Source organism: Lemur catta, chromosome 13 (assembly GCF_020740605.2).
Source record: "Lemur catta isolate mLemCat1 chromosome 13, mLemCat1.pri, whole genome shotgun sequence".
Classification (NCBI taxonomy): domain Eukaryota; kingdom Metazoa; phylum Chordata; class Mammalia; order Primates; family Lemuridae; genus Lemur; species Lemur catta.
This window is the reverse complement of record NC_059140.1, coordinates 14,260,746-14,281,306: the sequence shown is the minus strand read 5'-3', so window position 1 is coordinate 14,281,306 and position 20,561 is coordinate 14,260,746. Positions and strand designations below refer to the sequence as shown.

Genomic DNA, 20,561 nt, shown 5'->3' with positions numbered 1-20,561 from the left:
CTTTTTTTTTACGTATTTATCTGATACCTGTTTGAACTAGTGTTATAATTGTCTGGTAGTTGTTGGGAGTATAAGTATACACTATTCAGCCTGAAACTATAACATAAAAATATTCACAGGCATACTTTTTTTTTGTACTGATCAGCTGTCATTCTGCTTTTGAAATCTTTATAAGAAGTGTATCCCTTTGATAACCTTGCTTAAGATTGATTATCAAAGGTTCCTGCCTGATCATTTTGGAATCCTGATCTGACAAATGCAGGGAATTCTTTCCTTGATCTACTCTAACACTGTATTTATCACATTTTGTTACTATAAACAGACTAGGGAGTATTCACATTTTTACTGCCAGCCTAGTACTTTCTCTAACTCATGTGACAGCTGTGCCACTGAAGATGAAAATCCACAAGAATACCAATGAGATGTCTGTGATAGTTCTTTCAGGCTTGTCGGAACAAATGCAGAGCTTCTGTTAGTACTATTCATGTGTTTCTAAATGTGCACACAGAAATTTGCATTGAAATTGTTAGCATTGTGGTTGTAAGAGGAATTTCATTATCTTAGCCGAAATCATTACTCCTGAAGGAAAAATATAAAAACTTGCTCTTGATTTTTCTCCTTTTTATGATTGCTTGGGGAGTTAAATATGTATGCTACCTTGCTAGAGAGTTTTCCCTTCTTTTTGCAATACTCAATGTTATTGCAATTATATTATTAACTTCTATCATATTGTATGTACATGTGTGAATTATATATGTATTTTTTTGTATATACATATATGCTCTCATAATTTTCTGGGCTATGTGTGTGTGTAAGTTCATGTACTTTGGGGAAGTGCTTCCAAAGATATTAGAAGAAAAAGCTATCTACATTGGTCCCTAAATTGATGGTGAAAGTTCTTTCTCATGTACCTCTCTACATAAGGAGTTTTGCCAGTGGTCTTTTCACTTCTAGAAAATACATGCTTGCCCATCTGTACTTATCTTCCAGATTCCTTTTATATCCAAGGGCAAACATTCCTGTCTGTGATCCTGGAATAGAGCAAAGTTGTCCATCTATATAAGACCCTCAATCTTGTCTAAATTAATTCCAACTAAAAAAGCAAGTGTGCACAGTTGCATATGGTAGCTCCTCTTTCTTAAAGAAATCAAAGTCCAGCCCATTCTTCCTCTCCTTCAGCCCCTTTGTTGGGCCACCTTATCTAGAGCTTGCTAGCTGGTCTCAACCCTCCCAGCCTTCCCCTCCACAAGCTGCCAGAGTATCCCCTTAGCAACCTGGAGCTGACCTTGCCATTCCCCTGCTTAAACCTCTTTATGACTTTCCATAATTCCTGGAATTAAGCAGCATTTCCCCACGCCCTACAGAGCTTCATCACCTCCTTCAACATCATCTTCTGTTTCCTCCCACTGTCCATCCACCCCGGCCAGATTCCAGCGCCTCAAACACACCAGTCTCCTCCTGATCATATTCTTCTCTCTTTCTGGAATAATCTTCTCCCATATCCCAAAGGACTGGCATTTTAAATTATCTTAAATTCAATTTCAACATGACCTCTTCACAGAGGACTTCTTGGACCATCCAATCTAAAATGAATTTTTTCTCTTTTGTGAGCATCCTGTTTTTTCCTTCACGGACTGTTTGTACTTAAAATTTCTTATTTGTATCCTTGTTTCTCCCCTTGGTAGAATGTAAATAAATACTCTGAGGGCAAAGACATCATTGTTTTTTCCCTCTTTGTACTGAACCACTAGCACCTGCCTGGCAAAGAAGAGATGAGCAAGAAAACGTTGGCAAATTATTGAACATATGTTATGAGATGTATCCGTTATCTGCTAGAATTCCTCCACCATTACCCTGGTCGTTATCTTCCCAGCTTTTGCTTTGGACTTATCTGTTGTGTGAGCCTAGAAAAATCACAAGGTCTCTCCGGGCCTCCAGTTCTTCATCTATTAACTAAAGATGTTGGACAGTAGCAATGATGAATGTCAAACTTTAAAAATATATATTATTTAGCTGAAGAACCTTCCGCAGAAATAAGCATGTGAACGACAACTCTGATTTCTAGAGCAGAAGAAAGCCCATCATCTTTGAGGAGAGACCCAGAGCCCTCGACATTTGCCCGCCTCCTTCCGGCCTCCAAAGCAGCCATGAGGGAAGCTGGTGAAAAGTTCACTACTGCTACCCATGACCCTTTCTAGGTGCATTACCAACCATACTAACGAGTCCCCCTTAGCCGCAGAGCAGGCATTGTGCCTAGCTCTCCAAGTAAACTCAATTCTCACAACCACTCTGTGACGTAGATACTATGTTAATCAAATTTTATAAGAGAATGAAAAGGAGCTTCATGATGTTAAGACAAAAAAACATTTAAGAACTCCCAGCAGGGAGGATATACAAGAAGGACTTAAATACCGTTTACCCAAATGAATAAAAATAATCCATGTTTTAGACTTAGATGGGCTTGACTTTTCTAGCATGTAAAGTGGGGAAGCTCAAATTAGTGTCTAAAATTTGTACCTGAATTTGCATGACTGATGAATATAGAATTTAAAAAACTGCCTGGATGCAGACCACCACTTACTGCACGTGCGGGGGGCGGGGGCTGAGCCAAAGGCAGCTGTCACTGCTCCTATTTTCACTCCACTCGGAGAGCTGTCAGTCTGAGTAGCACTCTGTGCCTGTGAAACTCCTCAAAGTGGAACTAAATCTATAATGTTAAAAAGTTGATATCTCACAATCCCAAAATTCTTTTGACAGCCCAGAAAATACTAGAATAACTGGAACATTACGATTTCTATTTTTATCAGAAAAAAGAACCAGTTTTTAGATACTACTCTTGAACTACTTAAATAGATATTTCTGACAGTATTAAAGCCTTAAAGCTATGCCTCTAACCCAATGTTAAATATCTAAGTTTAATAAAACTATGTTATATGTTTTATATAGGTTAATTCTAAAAGATATTTAGAAACATATCTCTGTTAAATGTTGCAAAAGTAGAGAAAATAATAAACTCAGATGATTGAGTGTGTGCATCTCAGTTGTAGAGGGGAGAGGCTTGTTCTTAACATTTCTGAGATCTGGAATATTTTACAAATTAAAGTTTAATACATAAGCATGTAACTATTGGAATGTTGTGTTTCCCACTTATAGAAATGGTTTTTTCGTCAATGCCAGATAGTCTACTGCCAGGCCACCTTCCAACTACAATTCATAACAAATCACTCTTCTGACCTTTTGATATACTCAATATGGAATTTGTGTTTCTACTATTAATACATTGGGTTTAGAAACAATCTGGAAAAACAATTGAATGATTTTATGAACTCATGGGCAAGATTTCATTTTGTAAAATATTCACTAATATCAGAAAAATAGTGCTAAATTCAGTTTTCTTAAAAATGTGTGGTATTTTTTACTCTATAAAAATTTAACTGATAAATAGTAATATTTAAGTTCAAATTATTTAGCAATGGTATATACAATTAATAATACAATATACAAGACAGATACAAATACAAAACACAAATGTACATATAGAATACAGACAAATAATACCAAAGAAAACCTGGCTGTTATTACAGATTTACTATGGGCATCAAAGAACTCAAATTGATAAGAAATTCTTGTTCTTTTTGTTCCTCTATGTTTGACATTTAAAAAACCAATTCTGTCATATGATATCAAATGTCTACTTTTCAGAGCATATTCTGTGTACATAAAATTAAAAAATGCCCATTTCCATTTTGGAAAGGGTAGATTTTCATCTAATTGAAGAATGCAAATTTATCTTTTTTATTTGAAATATTGCACAGTTTTAAAACTTTCCCTCTGTATTAAATTGAATGGGAGGGAGGCCGGGCGCGGTGGCTCATGCCTGTAATCCTAGCACTCTCAGAGGACGAGGTGGGAGGATCACTCAAGGTCAGGAGTTCGAGACCAGCCTGAGCAAGAGTGAGACCCCGTCTCTACTAAAAAATAGAAAGAAACTATCTGGACAACTGAAAATATACAGAAAAAATTCGCCAGGCATGGTGGCGCATGCCTGTAGTCCCAGAGACTTGGGAGGCTGAGGCAGGAGGATCGCTTGAGCCCAGGAGTTTGAGGTTGCTGGGAGCTAGGCTGATGCCAGGGACTCTAGCCAGGGCAAAAGAGTGAGACTCTGTCTCCAAAAAATAAAAAATAAAATAAAATAAAATAAATTGAATGGGAAAGCATGTTTTTCTTTTCTTTATGACAGAGTTAATCTCACAGCTACTTTAATCTTAAGGATAATGTTGAGCAGAATAAAAATCACAAACCAAAGATCTAGAAGCTGCTTTTAAAATCTAGCCTCATCCTACATGAATGCAGAATCCGAATTCCATACACATTGCTTCCCTTCCATGCCAACAATAGTAACATGAGAAGTTTTGTTTTAGCGTGGGGAACACTACAAGTATGTGAGCTGTGCAGCTGCCTGTCTTACAGCGGGCTCAGTGCAGCACAGGGCTGTCCTAGCTATAAGTAGGGAATGGGGAGCGACAACATGTTGAAATGGTTTTGACAGACTTAATGACTGAGTGACACAAGGTAACATAACATACAAAGTGTGTGCATGTGCACACTAGTGGGTACAGAACAGAAATTCTCATCCAAATACATTTCTCTGTGGCTTTGAATATTCTTTTTTCCCTTTTCATTGAACAAAAATTTCATCTTTTAATAGCAGTTTCAAACTCGGGTGGCCTTTAAAGTTTTGACATGTAATTGAAAATGGAACCTCCAACTGTGAAGAAAGTTGACTGGAAAGCAATTATAATTGATCATTCTTATTTTTTTCCCCAGGTCAAGCTGATGCCTCCTGCTCCAAATGATGACCTGGCGACGCTCAGTGAGCTCAATGATGGTAGCCTCCTTTATGAAATCCAGAAGCGCTTCGGAAACAATCAGATATACGTGAGTGCCCCTGAAATTGCTGTATGCACTGCTTTGTCTTGCTGTGTATTTTCATCACCCTTTGATGCTGCAAATATTGCAAGCAAAAGGCTCATTGCAGCTTCTGGTCATGGCAATAGCTTAAGGTGAATTTCTCAGAGTTCAGGTTCATTGTGGCTCAGTTATAAGGCAAATTAATCAAAGTTCCAAATTTTGGAGGTGTTAAGTATAAGCCAATACCCTGAGGGTAGACACAGGTACTCACTAGTGTTGAACTTTCCTATAATCATGATTGCTCTGGAAGATCTTGCTACAACCAGCAAATCTGTACAACACATAAAAATGCTGTCTGTCTCACCTACTTTAGCTGAGCCTGCTAGGTCTGGAAAAAAAAGAAAAAGCTCAACAGGAAACATTGGCTATGCATGTAGGGATGCCTCTCTATTTGCATGAAAAGAGAAACAGTTGTTGCTCTAAATTACCAGGAAATGTCTTTGACTGTAAAGTAAATAATTTATATACAGATTTATGATGATAGGATACAAAAATGTTACTCAGATGACAAGCAGCATGGAGAATTGATTTTCTGTGGTTCTATCCTCATTTGTATGTTACTTCTTCTAATACTGGTAACAATTTAGACACACTGTAATCTCAAAATCTCTCCTTCTTTCTTTCTTTCTGTCTCTCTTTCCCACTCTCTCTCTCACCCCCCGCCACTGGGATTTTGTTATATTCTACACAGAGCACAGAGCAATTCAATCAGAATGTCTATAGAGAAATCTGATTATGCATATATTTGATATCCCTTTTATGATAACACTCTTTTTTTTCCTAGTCTGCTGAGAAATTGATTAAGCAATTTTCATGTAAATGTGAAGTCTGAGATTTCCTCAAGTAATAAATTGTCAGATGCTGATTAGCCTATGAAAAATGCAATACAACATCTTAATGTTTGGGTAAATTACCTGCCACTGTAAATACACTTAAAATTAAATACTTCTATCAAAATTAATAAAATTAAATCACTGACATAAAGTGGTGAGACCTGATTACTTTGGTCTCTGTTACCGCCCTGTTAACTTTTGCAAAGTGTATATTATTTTTATTCCATTTTCTCATATTTTTTTCCCAGTATTGTAGTTCTGATTTTTGTTTGTTTGTTTTTACTCTTAATTATGGTACTGGAAGACCATTGCCTCACTCATTTTGTATTTCTTTATCCCCTTTATGCCTATCAAGTGGTGTCATCTCCTAAATATCAGTTTAATCTGCCTTTCTCCTCCTCTGTGCATCCCCCCCACCAAGTCATCCTCATCTTCAATTTCCCAACAGCCTTCTAACTTGCTAGAGCAACCTTCATACTTGCTCAATCCAATCTCACAATGAACTAGAGTAATTTTTTTATAAAGCAAAAATGTAATCTCAAATCTCCCAGTCTAAACTCTTTCCTATGGTTTATTGTTTTTCATGGGACCAAGACCACAATCCTTATTCCAGAGTCTGGAGTCTCGACTATGAAACTCCTCACAGTCTGGCCCCTGAACACCGTCACTGAGGACTCACACTACTGTGTCTCATTTATTGGATCATCACCTTCCTTCCTGCATTGAGGACTCTCCACGGACTGTTTTCTCTTTCCCCTGAAATTTTCTTTCTACACCATGAAATACTGAGCTTTATAAATTCTAGCACTTCCAGATTAAATCACTGTGGACTCGCAGTCTCTCCAGCATTTATCACAGTTTGTGATTATTTACCTCATTGGTGGTTTGCGTAATGTCTGGCTGGTGCTGGACTCTCAGCTCGGTGAGCATGGAGTTTGTGGGTTGTGCTCACCCCATGAGGCCTGGCCAAATGCTTTCTAATTAATCTTATATATATATATATGTATATCTCTAATATATACATAAAGCATTTTAATTAGAAAGCACTTTATATATGTACATGTATATGTATATATTTGGCACCATTGACATGTTAGGATGGGTAATTTTATATCCCCTTCTAAAAAGTCCATGAAAACTTTCAAACTCGGCATTTACAAACTGCTTATCCTGCAGGTCTCCCCCGATACGGCAAACAGCATTTTATGAACAGCACCAACCTTTTCCTATCCTTATGACATGTGACCCAGGAATGTTATCAAATAGCACTTCCCCTGTTTAAGATTCTAACTTAACGTGAATGTAATCTTGTTGCTTTTGTGAAGAAAGTCACAAGTAATCTTAAATGACAAATACTTCCTACCTTTTTGTCAGAGTCCGGGCTCTAGTTCTTTGACATAGTGGACTATCTTCTTATATAATTTTCCCTTTACTTGATTTCTATCTCTTTCTGGATGACCAGTATTAATATTCCCTGATTTGCTAAAGGTCTTGCACCATGTAAATTTGCCACTCTGTGAGACATGGGTTTCCTCTTCCCAGTACCTGGAATATTGGAAAGCTAAATCGACTGGGATCAACTCTGTAATAGAAGTGCTCTATGTTATGCTATATGAAATCACATCTAATGGCTGGACAAGCAATTTAAACTTTATGGATTAAATAATATAATAAGTGCTTTTCAATGTATCATCTGTGGACCAGTAGATATATGAACGTTTTATTACCAGCATGTAATAAGAGTAAGTGTTTTTAGAGAAACTCTTATAGCAGTTTGATCATTTCATTTTCATCTGTTGGATTTAATACAAATTGGAGCTTGTATTTTGTATGTCTGTCTTTTTCAATCTCATTTTTTAGTAATTCATTTTTACTGTGTTTTGCAAAGGTGTCAGTCCATGATTAATTGGGACTAAAAGCAAGCGTTCCTTACCTACAAATAGAAAAGCACTGGTTTCGTAGAAATCCCAAAATTCAAATATCTGAGTTTGCTTTTCTTCCACACCCTACACCTGAAATTCCCTTGAATATCATCAGCCCTCCCTTCCAGGTGTACACAGTATACAACCCCACCCTGAGGACACGTCTCACTTCAATCGTTGCATTTTGTGCTAACCTTCAAGCTTATAAGTGTATGGGCTTCCTTTGACCACCCATCTGTCTACTCCCCACACAAGAGCCAGAGTGATGCTGTTAGGAGGCACATTGCATCATGATGTTTCTCTGCCGAAAGGACTTCCAGTTCACTCAGCAGGAAGGCAGAGTCGAAGACAGGCCCATGCGGCCTGAACACTTTCTCCTGCTCCTTACACTTCTGACCTCAGGTGCTACAGCCCTCCCCTTGGGTGCCCCTGCTATGGCCATGATGGTACCTCGGTGTCCCCTGAGCACGCCCAGCACTTCTGTGAAGCCTTTGCTTGAACAGTCTGACTGTTGTGAGCCTTTCCCTCTTTCTCTCCCTCCTCCCTTCAGGACTTCACACAAACATCCCTGCTGATGGAGCCCAGCCCCTCAGCATATTTTAAATTGCAGCATGCACCTCCCATTCCTTTGCCTTTGCTGTATTTTTTTACACAAGCTGATCAGTCTCTAACATATTGTATATTTTTCTTATTTAGATTCTTTACTGTCTGCCTCCTCCCCACCTCACCCCACACACATTCACACACCCACTAGAATGTAAGCTCCACAAGGGCAAGAACTTTTGTTATGTTCGCTGCTCACTGCTATATATGCTATGTATATGACAACAGGTAGGTGCCCAATAAACATTGAATAAATGAGGAGACCACTTAGACCAAATACACATTTTAGCACAAGAGGAAGAAATTAGTATTTCCTTATCCATGGCTAACAACTGAGGGTTGAGCAATGACTTTCATCAGAGCCAGCATAAAATATTTTAGCTGAATTAATTACGTGACCAGAATTTTCATCTCTTGTTACTGTAGTCTGATTTGTTATATAATATGATTTTTCAAAACAGAGTATAAATTGCTCTTTTCCTAAGTGTGTAACATTCCATTTGGACATTGGATTAGGGAGTTTCCACAATCTGTTGCAGCAGGAAGTTTCCAAACCTTCAAACAGAAAATGAATCGCAGGTGATATGACACACGCTCCCCAGGAAATGCGCAGAATAAAAGCATTGCATTCTCGGAATAACTACTGCCAACAGTACCAGGGAGAACAGAATATGCAATCAAATTCCTTTATGGACAGCAAAGGAGTTTGCTGGCCATGTTCACTTTACAAACACATTAGTGGGACTTGAGACTCATAAAGAAAAAAGCCACAAAATAAACACAGGAGCTTCTGTTAACATCTGGTTAGCCAAGAGAGTTCTAAAACACATATACACCAATCGGCACTAAGCAAATCAATAAAACATTGTGTGACACCTCCCAGCACACAGCCTGGCTCATGGCAGCCACTTAATACCTGTTCATTTGCTACTCAGGGTGACCCAGTGGGATGTAGCAGGTCCTCTTTATAAGAGCATTTACAGAGCCTAAAGTTGACAGGCTGGTGTCAGAGACGGAGGTTTCTCTCACTTCAAGGATATTTGAAATTATGTAGACGGATACATTTTTCCCAAGCTAATACTGCCCCTCGGCTACTTATCTGCAGCCTCATCTATGATCTCCTATGCTATGCAACGCAATACCTGCCATAGAGTTCCAGATAATTCCACTCACTCTAAAAGACCGTTTTAAGTACTTAACACATGTAAGCTATCGAAAAAACAGGAATATATCAAAAAGATGAGGTCAAAGGATTCTCTTGGTTTCTTCAAGTTAAAGAACTCTTTCTCTGAAGGACATTTAAAATGTTCCATTTCATCAAGACAGCCTCTTCGCTTTTGATGACTTATCAAAAGTCACACTCTATGACTTTATAATTAACATTAATCACATTTTATAAATTATTTTTTATCACAAAGTATATTTTCAAAGACACGGTCTTAAATCCTTCAACAAGTAGGCCAATATAAAAATTCTTGTAAAAAATATAAAATATAAAACTTCTACTATACTTAGACATATTTTGATTTTGTTTTAAAGTTTCTCATCTTTTTTAATCAGTAGATGTCTAAATTCTTTCACAATCTATTTTATAGCTTCATTTTTCTTCTCTAGGATTTAACAGTAGTTTTCTGTACATTAATAAGGTCCATCTTTGGATCTATTATTTCACTTTTATTTCTTCTCTTATTTACTTGGTTAAAAAATACTGGCTGATCCTTTTAAGTAAACATTGTACTTCATTGAGCTTAGTTATCATCCATATTTGGAATTCTTTATCTGTTATTTCAGTATTCTGATTTTGGTTGGTTTCCATTGCTGGAGGGCTAGTGTTCCCTTTTGGGGGTGACTGCTCTGATTCTTCATACTTCTGGAGTTCTTTTGCTGATTGCTTCTCATCTGGAGCAGCTGCTGCTTCTTATTTTGGGATTTTCTTTTATTTAGATAGGGCTTTTCCCCCTTTCCTCACTCGTATGGGTGTGTTTGTAGCATATGTTGGGTAAGAACCTTCGGCTTTGCTTGTGGGTGCTTTGATGGAGATCTAGGTTCTGGATGGATGCTCTGGTTATATATGGCCTCCGTGTGGGGGTTTTCTCAGATGCTAGTTGTTTGTAGTCTGCACCAGTGGTGAGCTATGTGAGTGGGCATATTCCCTACCTGTCTTTGATGATGGAGGATGAGGCCTTCAAAATCCTTTCTCTTTCCCCAGCCCTATGGTCTTAACAGTGTGAGTTGTATTGACATGCCCAAGTTAGTCTGGGGGTGAGAATAGACCGCACCCTGTATGATGATGAGTCAATAAATGCAGTGAAAGGGTGTGCAAAGTGACCTCCCTGTCAGTAGGTGGCGCTTTCTGGGAGGAACAAACTGTAATGTTGTTTTTGGGTCCTGTGACCAGCTCTAGTTCCTCTGGAGAAGCACTCTAGTGCCCCAGATGGTGGGTGGGGCCCTGGAACTTCCAGGTGTGTCCTTATTCTCCACCTCAGCAGGGGCGGCTGGGGGAGTGAGGCTGGGCAGGGCTGGGTTGGGTGAGCCTGCCCTCCCGCTCCCCAGAAGCTGGCAAGGGATCTGCTTTGGCAGGGGTCAAAGGTCTGCTCCCCGCCTCTGGGCAAAGCTGCCAGGGATGGGCTGAGGTGGCCCCACTCAACCAGAAAGCCTGCCTGTGGAGGTGGGGCTGTCTGAGACCCGCAGCGTGGCAGTCTGTAACAGTCTCGCTCCTTTCCACCCTCGCCTATACTGTGTTTTCTCCTGGTCCTGGGTGGGCAGGACCTCAAGCCTGCCAAGCTCCCCAAGGACTGCTCGGAGGGCTGGGAGGTGTCCTGTCCAGGATCCTGGCCCGAGCTGGGAGCGCCGCCCTCCCGTGGGAGGAGGGGTGCCCAGCCAGCACACGGTGGCTAGGACTCACTCTGATCTGCCCCTGCAGGCACCCACACCTCCTGAGACTAAGTCACAGATCTCTCGTCTGTGCCCCGGGGCAATGCGATCGAGACCTTGGTGTACAGGATCTGGCTTGTGAGCCTGTCCCCAGGTCCCTGAAGATCAGTCCCTGACCAAGCCAGGGGGAAGCATGGTCCTGAGCTGCCCGTGGGGTGCCCAAGCAGGTTCCATGTCCCTCCGCCACAGGGTGTGCCCCAATCTGATGGAGTGACTGGCCAAACAGCACCAAGGAGGCCAGCAGGCAGGGAGCTCACAGTCTGAGCACCCCTCAATCTGCTGCAGGACCCCAAGAGGACAGGTCTGAGCCTCACTCTCTGTGGAAGCCTTGGTGTGATGGCTCCGTTGTCTCTCCCAGAAGGTGTGGGTAGGGGAAGGGAAGGGGAGGAAAAGAGTCTGGATGGAGGAATGCCAGCACTCTGGTCGTGTCTGTCCCTCACTCTGGGAGGCCACCTGTGCAGAGTGTCCAGACACTGTTGTCACAGAGATCACTTGGGACCCACTGGACCCCTGTGGCTCCTGCAGTCTGGGCCAGAGTTGGGAAATGTCTGTGTGGGAGTGAACAAGGGGAAGCCCGAGGAGTTGAAGCCCCCTGGGAAGGACAAAGGCGCACAGTGGGTAGAGAAGCAGTACAGCACCTGCCATCTCTGCTTGGGTCTGTGGTGACAAGAGGCAACCCATGGGGTTGGGAGCCTGGTGCCCTGTCCACATGCAGTTCCCGGCTCACTGGCGGCAGCAGCCTCTGGGCTCTTGTGGGCAGAAAGTCTCTGTAGCAGCTCGGGAAGCTGCTGGCTGCCAGAGGGAGGGAGAAACAAACTCTTTTCCACCCACCCTTCTCCCTGGACTCCAAGCCTCTCTGTCTCCGCCCATACCTTGCTCCTTCCTGTTCTGCTCCGCAGCTTCTTCCCATAGAGTCTCCTGAAGGTTCTGGCACCCTTCCCTCAGATCCACACCCAATCTGTCTGTTCGTTTTTTTTTGTTTTTTTTTTTCTTCATCTAAAACTTCTCCTTACTGAGACACTCTGGCAGCTGATGTTTCTGGTCGGCCGTCTTGCTCCCCCCATCATTTGTTACATGTTCAGTGGAACAAAGCTTATTTATTGTTAGTGTTATTCAATTTGAACTTGACTTTCCTATTTCTTTAACTGCAAGTTTTTAAAACAATTTGCAAAATGTTAAGGAGTGATTTGACTTATTCTTTATATTTTGGACAATTGGTTTCAAATTATATAACTTTTAATTTTTAATGGTGCTGTTTATATGGCTCATAAAATCTTTACATTCTTTTTTGTGAACAGACTTTTATTGGAGACATCCTCTTGCTTGTTAATCCATTTAAGGAGCTTCCAATTTATTCTCCCATGGTGAGTATAAAACTTTAAACATCATTTAATAATGTAGAGTAACACTCACTAGGCATATATATTGTATCAAATGATTGATGGAGAAAGAAAAAAACATTAAGTAAGACAAATTTCTCAAGAAATTTTACAAGTTTTTAATTAAATGTATGATACTGACTTTATTTTGAGGCAACTTTGAAAATCAGTTATTTTATCAAAAATTTTCTTTGCACTTAAAACGTGTAATTTCTCTATGATTGTAGTCACCAGACAGACTTTTAAAATTAAATAATATATAATTCTATTTTCCGTACACTCTTGACTAACTCCACAGATCAGCTAGTTTAGAGCCCTTGTGTCAAGACATGACTTCTTTTTGAAGAGCTTCTATGAGGTTAAAGTAATGGCAATTGGAAAGGGTAATATTGCATGTGTGAATATTCCCAAATGACCTGCCAGCTTTAATTATGAGACCCTCAAAATCAAAAGAGAAATTGCTTGTAGAACATTATTCCAGCCAACTGAAAACACAGTACGATTTCTGAGTAGTAATCTACTAAAAATACTATTAGGAGCTCCTTATTTCATGTGGGCCCAAGGCTGGTTCCACTGGGGAGCAGAATCCCTCCAAGGGAGCAGGAGTGTGTCAGACAGGAGAAGAGTGGACACCTGTCGTGGTGCAGGGACCTACTCGTCGATGATGGGGGGAAGAGGGAGAGAGAGAGAAATTACTCTCTCTAAGCCTTCAAGGAGTGAAATAAGAATTATCACAGAAACAGCTCTTGAGAACAGAGTACCCCCTCCCTAACCCCCTACTTCACCCTTCTTACCAGTAGTCAGTTCCACTGTTACTTTAAAACTGTGTTGAAACTTGGCCACTCCCCTCATTCCACCCAGGTCTACCCCAGCCTCACCCCTGGGCAATCTAAGAATATATGGGAGCCTGAGAGACTAGGGAAGGGGGCGTTACCCAGATTCATTTCAGGAGTTACATCAGAGGATTAAAGTTAATCCTATTGATATGTGATTATTAGATAGTTTTGAAGAAAAGCTCAGTGCTGTATCTGTCACTTTGTTCTTGAGCTGTAAGTAATATTTTTCTAAATCTGTTTATTAAAGTATAATGTACATATTGCATAGCATACAAATATTAAATGTTCCATTCAACTAATTTATGGAAAGTAAAGGCATTCTTGAAACCATCATGCAGATTGGGAAGTTGACCATTAGTAGCATCACAGATGTCTCTCCCATGCCCTGTCCCAGTCATGACATGGCTCCCCAAAGGTTGACACAATTCTATTACCACCTCTACGTGGATGGAATTTATATTAATGGAATCTTATCGAATACCTTTCTCTGTATGTGGCTACTTCCTCTCAATATTATGGATGGGAGCTTCGTCCTTGTTTTTGTGTGTAGCAATAAAATAAGTGCAGTAGTTTTTTTTTTTTTCTTTTGTATTACTGGGTAAAATTTCCTTTTGTGACTATGTGGGAATTTAATTAACTATTGATGGAACTTTGGTCTGTTTGGGCTAGTATATTACTGCTATGAATTTTTGCACACACATTTTATGCATAACATACGTATTTCTTTTGCTGGATATCTACCTAAAAGTGGAATTGGTGCATTAAAATACAAACATATGTATTTGTTTGTATTTGGTAAATACCAACCGTTTTCCAAGTGATTGTACTAATGTACATCCCCACCAACATAATACAGAAATTCTAGTTGCTTCTCTTCTTTGCTCAAATTTTATTTATTTTGTTTGTCTGCATATCATTCTGCTGGATATATATAGTGGAATCTTATTGTTTTAATGTGTGTTTCTCTGCTAACCAATGATAGTGACCACGTTTTCACATAATTATTGTCCAGTTATATCCTGTTTTGTGACATGTCCTTTCAAGGATTCTATACAGTTTTCAAATTAAAAACTTAAAAATTGGTTTTTCTACCTTTCTCTTATTGATTTGAAAGCTATTTAAATATTCCGAATTCTCAACACATATAGAAAACATTGTGTAAGAGGTAGGGACCATAATTCATTTGTTTTCTTATATATTTATAGTTTCTTATAGTATTTCTTATATTTCCTGATTTCAAAAAGTTAAAGCCACCTTGCATGGCTAATGTTTTATCCTTTTCTTTATATTGGTGGATTCCATTAAATTATATTTTGTTTATGATTTTTGCATCTATGCTCATGACAGAGATAGGTCTCCAGTTTTCCTTTCTTTTACTGTTTTTTTCAGTCCTTTATACAAAATTTGTGCTGGTTCCATAAAAGGAATTGGAAAATATACTCTGTTTTCTAGCCTCTGAAAGAGTTTGTGTGAACTTGATGTTATTTCTTTCTTAAATGTTTACAGGCCTTCACTAGTGAGACAACTAAGAACTGTTATTTTCTTTGTGGGAAGGGTTTTAGTTCTGGATTTAATGTCTTTGACGAATATAAGACAGTTCATATTCTTATTTCTTTTTGTGCTAGCTTTTAATAATTGTGTTTTTCAAGAATATGTTAATTATATTTAAACTTCAACAGTTTTGGCATAGAAATATCCATAGTTATATTTATAGAATTTTAATGTTTGTAGAATTTTGAGTGATTATTTTATTCCATATTTTGGTAATTTGTGCCCTTTCTGACATTTTAAAATCAATACAGTAGGAATTTATTAATTGTATTAATATTTTTGAAGAAAAAAATCGTGGCTTTTTTTTTCTATTTTCTATTTATCCTCTGTGCAATTGATTTTTGCTTTTATCTTTGCTGTTTTCTTCTTTCTACTTTTCTTGGGTGTAATTTGATGACTATTTATGCTTTATAGCTATATCATTGATTTCCTGCCTTTTGTTTCTAAAATAAGTATTTGAAGCTTTTTTATTTTGCTTTAAACACAGCTTTACTGAGTTCTATATGTTTGACATTTCCCAAGTCTATTACCATTTAATTTAAGGTGTTATCTGTTGCTATTTGTGATTTTTTTCTTTGTTGTATGAATTCTATAAAAATGTAAGCTTATTTATTTTTTTCTGTTTTCATTTTTGTTTCTCTTTGACCTGCTGTCTGGATATATTGGCACACCAGGTTAATTAATTAATTCTCTTTTCTGTTGTTTTGAATCTGCTGATAAAATCATCTATTAAATTTTTATGTTTGTTATTTTTCTCATTGCTAAAATTTCCATTTTATAATCTGAAAGATTCCAACTTTTCTGGTGAAATTCTTCATTTTGCCACCTGTTTTCCTGAACATGTCAATCACTGTTATTTTAAATTCTGTGTCTGGTAATTCTAAAATCACGGTCTGTTTCCACTGCGTGTGTATATGTGTGTGTGTGTGTGTGTGTCTGTCTGTCTGTCGGCTTTTCATTATATGCATGTATTTACTGATGTTCATGGAAATTATAAAAATGTAAACAACATAAAAAATGGTAGCTTCTGGGATGTTATCTTCCTCCCCAGAAGATTTGATCTTTCCTGCTTGTGGGCAGATACGTGGTAGACAGACCGTCTTGACCTGGTGAAGTCTTGGTTAGTTTTCATTTGCTCTTTTCCATGAGGTGTGCCTGTTGCCAGTCTCAACAGAGAAAGTGGGGTGATGTCCACTTGCCTTGCCTCTGTTTCTGAGCCCTGAACACGAGTTTGTCTCCCCAGCACTGTGAGGGACTGATAAAATCCCTGCTTACTTTCTTTGGCGCTGGGAAGCTTTGCTCAGCAAAATGGCGGTGTGTGCTGAGGAAGGCCATGGCAAACAGCCTGCTTGGCTCCATGTATTTTGACTTTCTCCAAGATCTTGGCTCCTGAAGTCATAGATGCTTTGGGGATATTCTGAGGCCTACAGTTAGATGCTTAATTTGTATTTTATCTGGTTTTTATTGCTGTCCATGATAAGAGATTTAGTCTGATACTAGCTTCTTCATTTTAGCCATAGGGTATATAGTAGGCCATAACAATTTTTATTGCATTAGTATCAGAAAATCATTTACCTTCAACTACCTAAGCTTGTTTGAGGTTCCATGCCTATTATTATTATTTAATGCCATATATATCTTTTAGAAAGGGTGGGGAGAGAGAAGAGAAAAAGATGCTATTTAAAGTTAACTATTAATGTATTGTTCCTGGCTTTTCTTTATGGTTACAGTTGATTGTGGAGCTAACAAGAATCTTACAGTGAGAAAAAATTAGCTTATAATAAATGAATGAAAAATAAAAATACATATATAACACTTATTTAAATGCTTCTATGGATCTAGAGGTAAAATTCTAAGTATTAGCCAAAATTTAACATAATAAATTCTTATAGTATGGCATTACTTGTCATACTATAATGAATCTTGTCATGGAAAAAACCTATTTTATTTTGTGGTTTTGTTTGTTTTTAAAATGTCCATAGTATGGCAGTTTTATGGCTTTAAACCATATGTTGTATTTGCAGTTTTTTAGAAGTACATGTTAGTAGAGAAAAGGAGAGGCACATTAAGAGGCATATTTCTTTATTAGTGTAGTAATAAGATATAGGATGTTGAGAATGTTGCTACAATAATTCATTAAAACTTAGAATGGCTAATGTAACATATAATTCATATGATTATGAATTTGTAATTTATATATTTATATAATTTATATAAGTAAAATTATTTATATGTACATTTTAATAATTATTATGTATTTAATATATAAGTATGACATTTTTATAAATGGAATTATATATATATATGTATCACCCATTATAGTCATCACTTCCAACTAACTCTCATAGAATAAAAAAGGAAAATAAACAGACATAATATATTAGGTAAAATATTCATGATATAAAGCTTATAATAAATTACCTACTTTTGACCAGTCATGTGACTCATTCCTGTAATCCCAGCACTTTGGGAGGCTAAGCCAGGAGGATCGCTAGAGGTCAGGAGTTGGAGACTGGCCTCTGCAACATGGTGAAACTCTATCTCTACAAAAATAAAAATTAGCCAGGTGTGGGGGCTCACACCTGTAGTCCCAGCTGCTCAGGAGGCTCAGCTAGTAGGATCACTTGAGCTGAGGAATTTGAGGTTGCAGTGAGCTATGATCCGTGCCACTGCACTCTAGCCCAGGTCACAGAGTGAGACCCTGTCAATTAATTAATCAATCAATACCCAATATAAAAAAATTATCTACTTTTGATGGATTACAGTATAATTTAAAAATTTCCTGTGCTTTTGGATTTCACATCCATTATGTAGAATCAAATAGTTTGTACTCTGGTTTACATGTAATAACCCATAAAATTATAGGTATTAGGTTGATATAAGGACTTAAGTTTTATGTTGAACTAGTAAGTGTCTTCTGTTGCAATATTAGTACTTAATAATTAACATCAGGCATTCATGTACTGAATCACATGAAAATGATATTATTGTGCTCTGGACACACACATAAAAATTTATTTCTTTTTGTGTCTATTGATCATTATATGTATGTCTGTTGTTTTAAATAATATATTTTGTTCAAATATTTTGATTTTTTCTTACATTGATTACTTTTTAAAAGAAGAAAATAAAACATTAAGTATAATTTTACATATTAAGTTTATAAAGACTAGAAGAATGACTTCTATGTTTCATGTTTTAAAAAAAAATTCACATGAAACATCTGTATCTTACTTTGTTATCATTAGCCGTGTTATATTAAGCCTTTGAATAATATTCATTTTTTATTTCTAGCAAGTCATTAATCACAGAAGTAGAACACCCTTTGTGGCAAACTTCCTTCCGAGACTGGTCTAAATGCATGGCAGTTAGAGGCCCTGTGCTGCCATGGCAACGTGGATCTGATGCTAACAGCCACGGAGGAGAAGTGTGACTCGGCCAGCGAGTCGACAGGCAGTTCCAAATGAAATATGACCAACAAGGGACGGGGTTCATGACCGTGCTGCCCATTTATGCTGAAGACAAGGAACATCATTCATTTTAAACACATAACATGTAGGGGAAAAGGAGAAAACAGAAAAGTAGCCAGATCTTTCTGCACGGACTTTACAAAAAAGGAAACTTTTTAAAACAAAAATGCTGTGTCAAGTCAATGAACATTTGTTGAATCTGTTAATACAATTCATTGTGTTAGATATTTAGGGATGTTAGGTAAGAGTGTCTTCCTCCTTAAGAACTGCATAGACATTCTATAGACAGAACACAAATAGCAATAGAAAATAATCACAGACTTCACTTGTAGCTGAGGACAAAAATGGAATGGCTGTATTGGGGGTATATGGTCCGTGTTGACAAGTCAGGAGGTTGGAAGGGGAAGACATCTTATCTAGTTAAAAAAGGCATTACATAGAAAAAAATGGGATTCGGGCAAGTCTTAAAAAATTAGTAAGATTCTAATGAGGGGAAGAGAGTATATTTTGGGCAGGAGAATTAACTACAGCCACATAATGGGGATCAAAAAATACAGAACCATTTAGAGGAATGCACAGTCCAATTTGACAAAAATGAGAAGTTCAAAACTTGAATAACTGAAAAGCTGGTAAATAGAAACAGTAGCTGCCGTTGTTCATGGCTTATTACATGGCAGACCTGCATCAGATGGCTTTACATATTTTCACATTTAATCTTAAAAGGCAACCCAATCAGTATAAGAATTGCTATTTCCACTTTGCAGATGAATAAACTGTGACTTGAGATTAAACAGATTTTCTAAAGTCTTCCCATGAGTGGCAGAGACAGCATTTAAATCCAGGTCAGATAACTTCAGAACAAATGCGTGGCAGGCTGCTCTCAGCAGCACAAATGCTGAGCCCAGAGGCAGATATATTTTTTTAATTATATGTGATCATTTGCAAAAACAAAGACCATACTTTTTCAGAATATGTCACCTGTACATAGATACATAGATAAAGAGTAGGAAATCTAGTTGGGCAGGTAGAGTGAGATGTTCATGGTATAGCATGAAACCAACAGTTCATGCCACGGGGTACCACTGGCATAGAGGGTTGTCTCATGAGGTCTCCAGGATCTTAGCAGACAGGGCCCTGGACCTGGGTGGCTCTCGCCTAAGCTACCGCAGTGGACGAGTGGTTTCAGGAATCAGAACAGGTGTGCAGGAGGATTCTGCAGGCTTCTGGCAGTTTATTGGGAGGATCATGCACAGTGAAAAAAAGACAAGATTTGATCAGTAGAGAAAGAAGGACCTTATTCACTGGAATCAGAGAGTCCAGCAAAGGTAGAGAGGCTGACCTCTTGCCATCTCACCTCTGAGCTAAAACTGAGCACTTAAAATTTCCACTGACTGAGAATCCTCTTTTTCCAAATGATACCACTGGGGAAGAAGATGGTGAAGTGAAGAGAGAAGGCAGGTGGGGAAGGAAGTGGCTGCCCTGAGGACATGTGCTGGGCCACACGAGAGGACCACGTAATATTAATAATGATAATGATGACCCCTATAATAAAGGTTCGACGGCATGCCAGTCACTCAGAAAACAAGAACTGCATTAGTGGAAACCCTCAAGCTTCAGTAAAAATAATTAGGTAGAAACTATGTTGTTAAGCTACCGTTATTATTTCCATAACCATACTGTTTGCAAAGCATATAATCAGCATCAAGCCAGCATCACTGGCTGGTAGCAATGGACTGTTCTGCAGCATCAACTCTAACACTGCATGGAGAAGAGACTTACAAGAAAAGCAAAAGGTTTTGAGTTTGATTATCATGAAAAAACTTTCTTCAGACACTCAAGATCCATCACCACATCTAATCTCTAGTAAACCTTGGCCTAAAGAGAATATGTAACCCCAAATAGGTTTATAGAAGTGCAGTAAGAAAACGAAATGAACTCCATGTACATATAGATGGATACATGCTCCAATCTCTCTCCAGTATCTGCTTTGTTTGTAACTTATAATGAAATTCTTAGCAGTTTACAAAACAGCCTGAGTTTAAAAGCATTTTGTCAAAATTAG

At 38.3% G+C, this 20,561-nt stretch overlaps 1 protein-coding gene across 1 annotated transcript in view; it reads left to right on the top strand.

Moving 5' to 3' along the window:
- The window catches only part of MYO16 (myosin XVI), a 476,542-nt gene that overhangs the window by 167,980 nt on the left and 288,001 nt on the right, over positions 1–20,561 (top strand). Inside the window, exons 10-11 of the mRNA XM_045567153.1 lie at positions 4,828–4,938; positions 12,562–12,627. Coding sequence (XP_045423109.1) covers positions 4,828–4,938; positions 12,562–12,627 — 177 coding nt within the window. The remainder of the gene's footprint in view (positions 1–4,827; positions 4,939–12,561; positions 12,628–20,561) is intronic.